Source organism: Podarcis filfolensis (genome assembly GCF_964270895.1).
Source record: "Podarcis filfolensis genome assembly, chromosome: 7".
NCBI lineage: Eukaryota > Metazoa > Chordata > Lepidosauria > Squamata > Lacertidae > Podarcis > Podarcis filfolensis.
This window is the reverse complement of record NC_139603.1, coordinates 1,405,748-1,417,119: the sequence shown is the minus strand read 5'-3', so window position 1 is coordinate 1,417,119 and position 11,372 is coordinate 1,405,748. Positions and strand designations below refer to the sequence as shown.

The 11,372-nt window shown below is 43.4% G+C and overlaps 1 protein-coding gene across 1 annotated transcript; it reads right to left on the bottom strand.

Annotated features, from left to right (window-relative positions):
• Positions 1–1,347: 1,347 nt before the first annotated feature.
• CD93 (CD93 molecule) lies at positions 1,348–5,501 on the bottom strand. The gene has a single exon (XM_083624328.1). The coding sequence runs from the start codon at positions 4,319–4,321 to the stop codon at positions 2,567–2,569; it is 1,755 nt and encodes a 584-aa protein (XP_083480454.1). The 5' UTR covers positions 4,322–5,501; the 3' UTR covers positions 1,348–2,566.
• Between the last annotated feature and the right edge of the window lie 5,871 nt (positions 5,502–11,372).

The following is an 11,372-nucleotide window of genomic DNA, read 5'->3' as shown; positions in this document are numbered from 1 at the left end:
GCTCTGGACAGACGTCACCTGGAGTACTGTGTCCAGTTCTGGGCACCACAGTTCAAGAAGGACACTGACAAACTGGAACGTGTCCAGAGGAGGGCAACCAAAATGGTCAAAGGCCTGGAAACGAAGCCTTATGAGGAACGGCTAAGGGAGCTGAGCATGTTTAGCCTGGAGAAGAGGAGGTTAAGGGGTGATATGATAGCCATGTTCAAATATATAAAAGGATGTCACATAGAGGAGGGAGAAAGGTTGTTTTCTGCTGCTCCAGAGAAGCGGACACGGAGCAATGGATCCAAACTACAAGAAAGAAGATTCCACCTAAACATTAGGAAGAACTTCCTGACAGTAAGAGCTGTTTGACAGTGGAATTTGCTGCCAAGGAGTGTGGTGGAGTCTCCTTCTTTGGAGGTCTTTAAGCAGAGGCTTGACAACCATATGTCAGGAGTGCTCTGATGGTGTTTCCTGCTTGGCAGGGGGTTGGACTCGATGGCCCTTGTGGTCTCTTCCAACTCTATGATTCTATGATTCTAAGTAGATAAATAGGTACCCCTCCGGTGGGAAGGTAAACGGCTTTTCCGTGCGCTGCTCTGGTTCGCAAGAAGCGGCTTAGTCATGCTGGCCACATGACCCGGAAGCTGTACGCCGGCTCCCTTGGCCAATAAAGCGAGATGAGCGCCGCAACTCCAGAGTCCGTCACAACTGGACCTAATGGTCAGGGGTCCCTTTACCTTTACTATTACCATCTATTTCTCTGAAATTATATATATGACCAGTTTTTTTAGTAACCCATAAACATGTTCCGTAAAAATATTTCAAGATAGAAAAAGAAAACTGTAAGCACCTTTGCAACCCCCAAACTAAGCTGCTTTTCAAAATCTAGGTTGAAAATATTTGTATTGTCATACAAAGAGATACAGTATAAATGTGACAAAAACAACAGCAGTAAAAATGATCTTTTCACACACGTAATACGAAAGGGGGTGGGGATTACAACTGTGTGGCATTTAAAATATTTAACAAAGCTTCGTGCCATTTGTCAAAGCCTGCACAATAAGACCATGGTCAGACCTTCAGAATCACCCAGGCTGTACATGCATTAATAAAGTGGGGTGGAAAATCTTTCTCATTGTCCCTGTAATGACGCGGATTGTTCAGACCTGGATGATTCTGAAGGTCTGAACATCGCTTCATACCTTGGATACCACCACCCCCATCCCTAGAGTACATTAAGCAGGTTGCTGATGGGCTTATTATTAAAGAATAATTAATGCTGAAAATCCAAAATTAAATATAAAAATAAAAGAAACTCAACAGTAATATTTGCTTCTACAGACTTCATAAAATGATGCAATGAACAAAAACAAAGTTTACTCAGCACTGAACAATTACTACAATTAATCTCACAATGGCTGCTTCCCTAGGTTTCAATCTTCTGTTGGTATTCCCCAGAACTACTTCCCTCTTTGCACCCAGTCATGGTCCTTATTATATTGGTCCTTATTATGACAACATGGTCCCTGAAGCAGCCCAGAGAGGTCCCCAAGAACATCCTAGCACTGATACTGAAGAAGACCCCAGGCTGTCACAGATTCTGCACCTACAGTGGGATTCCCAGTCATCTCCAAGGAATGTTTCAGCCTATCCTAAATGCTTTGGCTAGAATGCAGAAGGGCAGAGACTGCAGTGCAGTCTAAATGTGTATGAAGCACTACCATTTCTTAATCTTCTTGTGGTCCTGCTTTGATTTCAGCTTATCCAAACCTAGCTAATTCACAGGCTGCTTAAACTATAGTTGTAGGATTTTGATTCATCTAATTCTAGTCAAAGTCAAGCCTTATAGGGTATCCTAAGGATGGGTCACAAGTTTGTTAACTTAGGGTGAAATAGAAGCAATGGTTTAAGAGTTGTGGAGACAGTTTGAGGATCCTCTGCTGATCTGTCTCTGCAAGGCTTTTAGAGTAATTCTGCTTGGATAAGAAAAAGCACATCATGAAAGATACCTGTGGGCAAGCACCTATCACATCACCCACAGGTCTCCTTCCTCCAATCCCTGGAGTAATTTTTCAACCATTGTTCCTAAATGTTTTGATTTGGAAGCAGGGGGAGTAACTGATAGATGGGCATATACATATAAAGAAATGTACAGGAGGGTCCCTTCTATCCCTATTCTATGATGCTACGATTCTATGTGTTGCTCTTAAAAAATAATAATAATCAAGGTACCAGAAGCTGGTGAGGTTAGGTTGATCCAGCATTCAGCTTGCTGCTGCGTATCTCTCTAAAGTGAAATACTTAGCTAGAATTATTCTACAAGTGCAGAGCCTGTCGTGGTTGCTCTTAAAATCCTACTTCTGCCTGAACCCTTAGAGTTTCAGATGGCCCAGTAAGAATGTTGCTGTTGTACATTTCCCCATATATGCATTTTTGTTCTTGCATCATTTTATACACACACACACACACACAGAGAGAGAGAGAGAGAGAGAGAGAGAGAGAGAGAGAGAGAGAGAGAGATCTTCTCTTTCCTCCCTGCCTCCATCTCAAAAATGACAGCCACAACAGAAACACAGTGTCACGCCCTGGTCTCCCCCTGATCTGGCACCCAAGAGTAATTATCCGCAGCACTCGTCGATTTCTTATTGCTTTTCTTTGCCTTCATTTTCCTGTAGGTCAGCAAGGACAGGGCAAGCGCCAACAGTAGCAAAATAGCGATGCCACCCAAGATATAATATAGGAGCTGCTTGGAGCTGCCACTGTCATGGTCTGTCATGTCTCCAGCCTGATTTTCAGCACCTAGTGGTGTGCTCAGCACACTTGGGTGGGTGGTAAAATCCTGAGATCCTTCTAGTTCAGCATGAATTGAAGATTGAGGCAGCAAGGTCAGTGTCTCTGAAGAAGGATGGATGTTAGCTGGCCTTCTCAGTTCTCTCTCTCCATGGGTGGGGAGGAAGGGGGCCCTGCCCGTGACATCAGGGACACAGGAGATCTCATTGTCTGCCAAAGTCCAGCCTGGTCTGCAAGAGCACTGATAGCTGCCCAGCTGGTTGATGCACATATGTTCACAAGGCTCTTCCAGGCACTCATCCACATCAAGACAAGAAGAGCTATTGATACCCTCCAGCTGGTAGCCTGGGTAGCAGGAGCAGAGGAAGGAGCCGTGCGTATTTACACAAAGTTGCTCACATGGCATGCCCCTGGCACACTCATCGATGTCCTGGCATTCCTGGCCGTCAGGACTGGCAGGCTTGTAGCCTGGTTTACAAAGGCAGGTGAAGCTGCCCATCGTGTTAACACAGATCTGTCCACACGGGCTTTGGGAAGCACTGCATTCGTTCACATCCACACAGTGCAGCCCATCGTCAGCCAACATGTAACCCTGAGGGCAGAGGCATTCAAAGCTGCCTGGGTGTGGCAGGCACTGTCCTTGGCACGGGCTGGAGCTGCAATAGTCCACGAAGACGCAGGAAAGGCGGTCTGCTGCAAGCTGGTATCCGGCGTGGCAAGCACACTGGAACAAGCCCCTGCCCAAGTCCAGGCACTTGTGTTCGCAGCCCCCGTTGCTGTAGCTGCAACCCAAAGTGGGGGAAGCACAGAATGGGCCTGGGCTGCTCCATTCCGAGGTGTTGCTGTTAGACTGTGGCTTGCACATGAGGAAGTAATTCGGCACCTCCTCCCTCTGAGGACCACATGCCACTTCAGCGGTGGAGCCAAGGGGCACAGCAACAAGGGAAGCAGTGGCTATGCCAAAAGGGGTGGTGTATCTGGCAACACCTGGCCCCGCCAAAACAAGCGGGCGGCACATCCCCTGGAAGCTGAACTTGCACAAGTAGCCAGACATCCCGACAGCTGAACTACTGCAGTGGCTGTCTACCCAGGCCAGTTCCTGAAGTGAGGAAGGAGCCCTCTGAAGGGTCACACACCTCTTGGTTGTGCATGTTCCAAGGGGCTCCCGTTCCCAATTAGAGTACTTGGTGTCCTCGCCTCCTTTCACCCAGCTGAAGCCCTTCAGTGGCTGATGCTGCTGGTAGCATTTGCCCATCTTCCGATGGAGCCCGATCCACAGTCTTACCTTCATGTCTGTGCCAGCTCCCTCCTTGGGCATCTTGCCCAGCAGTTGCCAGGCCAGCGATGCCTCCTCTTGGCTCTTCACAGTCATCAGGTTGCCCCCATTGTCTTCGCACTTTCGCTGAGCCTCCATCCAGCTGTGCCTCCCAAAGTGGAGTGTGTAGCAAGCAGTGCCAGAACACAGGACCTCCCCCGTTTTGCTGGGCTGGACCATCAGTCCCAAAAGCAGCCCTTGCCAAAAGATGCGGAGGAGAATCTCCATCTTTGCGGAGCAAAGGAGCTGTGAACTTCGTGATCTTCCCCTTGCAAGCTCAAATTGCACAAATAAGTCTTGCAAAGGACATGCTAAGACAATGGAGCACAGATTGTTTGCCTCCCATATCCCTTCAGCTCAGCAGCTGGGTCCATATGCATCCTGTCTTGTTGTGATTCTTATTTATCACCGGAGACTTGAGTTTCCTGAGAAAAGGGTTATTGTTAATGGCAGACCTTGTTAGACCATTTGGTTTAAGCTATCATTATTGGATGCATCCTTCTTTTTATACCCTCTTTCTGCTTTTTTATTTTTAACCTAGCCTTTTCACTTCGTGTGAGAATCTTGCTGGAATATTCCTTCTCTTCCTATTTTTATAGTAGTGAAACATCATCGAGCTTCCAAACAATCCAAATAGGGCCTTGGGTTTGTCAAGCCACCACTGTAATTTTATTTTTAATCATGTGATCTGGAGATAAGTTGCCATACTGTTCTGCATAGCTCCCTCGCAATATTAATCTCACATTTTTTGTTATCTATAAATAGGCACAGAAGCCCTGAAATAGAAAATGGGTCATGGGAATGTCTAAGCTTTAAAGACAGCCAACTTCTAAACCAACTACTACATGCATAAAGTCCTGATTCAGATAAAGTTGATAGGCCTAAATTTCTGTTGAGTGCAACTGGTTTAGTGTATCAGCCTATCAGCCAAAAGGAATTTTGTAAATCTAATTTTGAATGAGTAAACTAATGTATGAATTATATACATATAGGGCAATCATATGCATGTTTATTCAGAGGTAAGTGTAATTTAATTGTGTTTATTCCCAAGTAAGGGCTCATCTAACTTCCTTTTGGACTGCATTTCTAGGCACAGGTCTGGGCTTTAAAACTCCATATCTGAGCAGGGCTTTTGGATTGTCTTGCCAATTTCTTGGGGAAAACATGTATTTCACCAACTGAACTGGAGCAAATGGCAACTGGATTTTCTGTAGATTGTCATTTACCGCAATAAGATAAGAGTTTTCCCAGGGAAAGCACCAGGATTAAACACACACACACACACACGGCTTTAAAGCACGGATCTGAGCCCAGAAAGTGCAGCACAACAGGACCTCTGGATGAGCCCAGAGTTTGCTTATGATTGTAGCCTAAATTTTTCCTCTTCCTATAGCAAGTGATCTTCATAACAGGCTTATGCATTATTTATTTATTTAACTAGACAAAAAGTAACAGATATCTCATGGCACAATTCTACACATACTTACCCAGAAGTCAGTCCCTGTCATGACTACAGGCTGGCTGCCTAGTGAAATCAGAGACATAGAGAGCTTCTTCCAGCTCTTTTATTTAAATCAACAGAATACACAGAGAGGTGGTGAATTATGCTCCCCTTGGTCTCAAGAAGTTGCTCAGAGTGCCTGCTCCACCCCCTTGTGTTACTTCCTAGCTTCCAATCCCCTCCTTACTCCTATGGTGGCCGGCAACGGAATCTTTCTGTTTCTGTTTGGCTCTCTGCTCTAAGATACAAAGGGATTGCCTGTTCCTCAGAGAAGGAGGAGGTTCTACCAGGCTTTCAATTGACATGGTGTCTGCTTTAATGTTTCTCCCACATCTGAGTCCTGTATCTGTTCAGGATTAGGGCAACTACTCGCTTTCTCCTGTTCCTTATCCTCCATTATTTCTCATCTCTTTGCTTCTTCTTCTGGGGTGTGCCCTGTTCGCCACCACCACGAACCCGAGTCCATACTATTGTCATCTTCCTCCTGCCCAGAAGCCTCTTGGGATGGAGGTCTCTGCCAGTCTTCCTCATCTGCCTAGTTCCTGACAATCCCATGGAGTAAGATACCCTAGTAGGCAGCAGGGTGAAATACGTGAAGGCAAGAACTGGTGCCTGATGGGTGTAGCAAGACTTTTTCAACAATCTGCCCTAGTGGGGTTAGGGCTGGGGGTGGCTCTATTTGGGCTTGGCTTTGCACATCAAACTATCTTGGGCTGGTATGAAATCCGTTAAGCTCTTCCCAATCAATTAATCAGTTCTACATTATGAAACTGCAACCACATCAAGTCTTCCAAAGCAGCAGATCCAATGAAATCAGGATTATGATCTTCAAGATGATGCTTCATCAAGTTTCAACACTTCTTCAGAGCATATAACCAAAGGTATCTAAATGATGTTTTATACAAGTGGCAAAATCAAAAAGTGTTGGGCATGAATCTTCCAGCCTGACCTCTAGAGAGCCCAGCTGAGGATGCAGCCTGAGGCTCATGGTCTTTGGCAATGCTGCAGCAGTCTTCAGTGGCCAGAGAAGTGTAAAGGGGTGTGCCTTTGAAAGAAGAGTGTTTGTGAATGGTTTCCATATGAATGTGGCACGTTCCGTATGGTATCTACAGTGGTACCTTGGTTCCCGAACGGCTTGGCTCCCGAACAAATCGGCTCCCGAAAGCTGCAAACCCGGAAGTGAGTGTTCCGGTTTGCAAACGTTTTTTGGAAGCCGAACATCCAACACAGCTTCCAATTGAGTGCAGGAAGCTCCTGCAGCCAATCAGAAGCCGCACCTTGGTTTTCGAACTGTTCCAGGAGTTGAACGGACTCTTGGAATGAATTAAGTTTGAGAACCAAGGTACCACTGTGTTAGTGATGACTGTAAAACACAAGGCTCTGTTAACATTACTGACTCCCAAAGCAGCCTAGGTTGTCCTCCTAAGGTTTCAGTCTGACAAGAGATGCTGCTGATCTAAAATGCTTCCTAAACTGCCATCAAGGGTTTTGTTTCTGCTTTGGAAAGTGCAGAACTAAATAATGACTATAAACTATATGCCAACCTACTTGCCAATTGAATGAAGAGGGTATTAGTGGATATAATTCATCAAGATCAGGCAGGTTTCTTGCCAGATCGCCAGATGAAGAATATAAGAATTATATAAGAAATATAATTGACATCATAGAATATCTGGAAGTCAGGAATGAGAAACAAGCTGCTTTAATGTTTATAGATGTAGAAAAGGCCTTTGATAATATTTCATGGAATTTTATGAAGAAAATGATAGTGTCAGGAATGTGGCTCACCCAAGAGCAAGGGAAGAGTCAGACTCAGAAACTGAACTAAGTGATAGAGACCGACTCTGCAGATGAGAGTTGGCTGACAGAGCTGAGAAGGGGTAGTTTGACCCCACCCTTCCCGAAGAAGACACTGTTATCTCTCAAGAAGCAGGAGAGTTAGGAGGCAGCCAGTGTTGCTAGGCAACCAGCATATAAGCAGAGGACTGAGAGTGTGTCGAGGGGGAGGGGGGAGGGGGGAGGCCAGCCTCTCAACCCCCTTTCTAGGAGACTGGATAAGGTCAGTGGACAACGGAAGGAGAAGAGGGGAAGGGCAGGAATTTGGCGTCCCTTCCTGCTGTGAAAGGGGAGGAGATTCAGACTGACTGGCTCTGTCAATGCAAGCAGGCGAGAAGCCGTGCTCTGGATGTGTTTTTTGTAAATAAACGTAACATAAAACTGCTGGAGAGTCATTAATTCTTATGGGGGCTTGCCTGCCTGCCTCCACTCCCTCCCCCGGTTGTTTTGTGTTTTCTTATGTTGTACATGTCTATAATTTTCTTATCTTTAAATATTTCCAATTCCAAACATTGTTCTTACAAGTGATATTACAAGTGTTTCTTAAAACCCTGCTGTTGTGTAAACTTCTTTACAATGCTTTTGTAAATATGCAATAAACATTTTCCATCTTTATATATATATTTGTTGTCCTCTTGATTTCTTAGTCTTCCGGTTAATTTAGCCATTTCAGTGTTATTATTTATATTAGTCCTAGAAACCTTGGAGAGAAAAATAAGAGCAGATGAAACAATTAAAGGAATAACGGTAGGAAATAGAGCATATAAATTAAAAGCTTTTGCAGATGACCTTGTGATTATGGTAGAAGACCCTAAGAATAGTTTACCGAAAGTGTTGGAGAGGATCCAGGAGTTTCGACAGGTAGCAGGCTTTAAATTAAATAAAAATAAAAATAAGATCTTAGTAAAAAAAATAATGACAGAACACTATAAAAAGGACTTACAACAAGCTACAGACTTATTTATATATAAAAAGTTAAATACTTAAGTGTTTGGCTAACAGCTAAGAATATTAATTTATTTAAAACAATTATATAAATACTTGGAAAGAAACAAAGAGAAAATTAGAAATTTGGGCTAGGATGAATTTATCTTTTGGGGGAAGAATATCAGTGATAAAAATGAATGTACTTCCAAGAATGCTATTTTTATTTCAGTCAATACTGGTGATAGGCAGTGCAGGACACTCAAAGAATGGCAAAAAGATATTTCTAGATTTATCTGGCAGGGGAAGAAACCAAAGATAAAATATAAACTGCTAACAGATGGCAAGGAGAGAGGAGGCTTCGCCCTGCCAAATTTAAGATTATATTATGAGGTGTCCTGCATTTGTTGGATCTGGGAATGGATAATATTGAAAAATGCAGATATTTTAGATTTAGAAGGAAATGATAATAGATTTGGATGGCATGCATATTTATGGTATGAAAAAGGAAAGATACATAAAGGTTTTCAGAATCATCTAATAAGAAAATCATCATTTATGGTTTGGGAAAAATATAAACATTTATTAGAACAAAAAACACCTTGATGACTCCCCCCCCCCCGTAGAAGCAATATCCTGAAAAAATCAAATATGATAATTACTTGGCCAACATATAGAGAACTGTTAACTGAAATAGAACAGCAGGTGAAACTAAAAGATTATGAAGAAATAAGGGATATATTAATGGACCAGTTACAGTTTCACCAACTAAACAATATTTTCAAAATAGATAAAAAGAAATGTTTTAGTCATGAGCCATCAAGATTTCAAAACGATTTGTTAGAAAATAATGTTAAATTACTGTTGGAAATGTACAGTTTGCTATTACAATGGCATACAAAAGAGGAAAAGGTCAAGTGGTAATGATACACTGGGCAAGAGATTTGGGACATAATATTCAGATGACAGATTAGGAATGGTTATGGAAAACAGAACAGAAATTCATGGCCTGTAATAAAGAGAATTACCTGTATATGAAAATGATGTACCAGTGGTATTTGACTCCTACTAAGTTGGCAAAAATGTATGTTGTTTAGTCGTTTAGTCATGTCCGACTCTTCGTGACCCCCTGGACCAGAGCACGCCAGGCACTCCTGTCTTCCACTGCCTCCGGCAGTTTGATCAAACTCATGCTGGTAGCTTTGAGAACACTATCCAACCATCTTGTCCTCTGTTGTCCCCTTCTCCTTGTGCCCTCCATCTTTCCCAACATCAGGGTCTTTTCCAGGGAGTCTTCTCTTCTCATGAGGTGGCCAAAGTATTGGAGCCTCAGCTTCACTATCTGTCCTTCCAGTGAGCACTCAGGGCTGATTTCCTTAAGAATGGATAGGTTTGATCTTCTTGCAGTCCATGGGACTCTCAAGAGTCTTCTCCAGCACCATAATACAAAAGCATCAATTCTTTGGCGATCAGCCTTCTTTTTGGTCCATAAAGAACCTGGTCCACCTGGAGCAGGAACCAGTAAGCCACTCCAGTATCCCTCCCAAGAAAACTCCATTGACAAAGACAAAAATATATAGGACAAGTAAAAATACCTGCTGGAAATGTATGTGGTGGACTTGTAAGGTGGTAAAAGCTTGAAATGGGGAAAAAATGTTTAAAATAACTTTTGTTAAAAAAACAGAAGCTTTTTTATTACAGGCACCGATATTCCTAAAGACCAGAAAAGACTTTTTATGTCTGGAGCAACAGCCTCTCAGATGCTACTAGCCCAGAGATGGAAAGAAGACAAAGTCCCTCCCAGAGAAGAATGGCAAACTAAGCTGATGGACTCTGCCAAAATGGCAAAGCTGACTGGAAAACGCAGGAACCAAGAGGACAAAAAGTTTACGAAAGAATGGGGGGGAAATTGTAAGTTATTTAAAAGACCACTGTAAGCAGATGGAAACATTGGCAGGATTTTGATCTCACTTGTAGTGTAACAATTACCATGGAAGATATGGATTGATAGAATAGTTAGAATGTGGAAGAAGATGCAATTTTAAATGTTTAAAACGGGACTCCAGGGAGGGGGTGGAGGTGGGGAAGTCCTGAGATTTGGAGGAATCTCTGTATATGGTTATGTATTTGATTTTTTAAATAATTTTGTATTGTAAAATCAAATAATTTTTTTTTTTTTAAAAAGAGGAAACTATCTCTGCTTTTCACAGCATGAAAAATATTTTGAGGAGAATCTGTTGTGCTGTGGGCTGATATCTCTGGCTCCCATCTCATCTTTCAGCTCACAATCATAGACTGTAGGACTGCTGCTGGCTTAAGAGAGCATATTCTGAACCATCTCTGCTGCAAGACACAAAGGTATTTTGTGCTATTGGTCATGAGGAAGCCTCAGCTTGTGACAGTCTGAGCTTCTCAAACATCGAGGTAGACAGAATGTGCCAGTGCATTTACGGTTTTGTTATTTAAATAAGAACAGAGGATGAGACCACCGGGACAGTGGCAGGATTCAAGCACAAGAACTCTCTCCCAGCAGCATGGCTGTGCAGGCAGAGCATGGTCCTCGTGGCTGACAGCCACCGATAGCCCTCTCCGTCATGGGTTTGTCCAGTCCTCTTGGAAAGCCACTAAAACAGAAAACAACTCTATGACTTTTAGAAGACATCCGAAGGCAGCCCCATATGGGGAGTTTTTTGATGCTTGGTTTTTATTGTCTTTTTATATTTTGCTGGAAGCCACCCAGAGTGGCTGGGGCAACTCAGTCAGATGGGCTGCAGGTAAATAATAAATGATCCTCTTTTGAAGCCATCCAGGTGGATGGTCATCCCTGCCTCCCCTGGGAGGGAGTTCCATGGTTTAACTCTGCACTGCATAAAGAAGGACTTTCTTTTACCTATCCTGAGTCTTCCAGCCTTTTAGTTCTGGTGTTAGGAGGGGTGGCTGCTGATCAGAATTGGGACCACGTCACACAGGATGCAGATTTCAGCCCTTTCCTGCCATCTTGCAAACCTAGTGAAAACC

Excerpts from the sequence above, each read along its gene's own strand:
- CD93 (XM_083624328.1), bottom strand. The coding sequence starts at position 4,321 with ATGGAGATTCTCCTCCGCATCTTTTGGCAAGGGCTGCTTTTGGGACTG.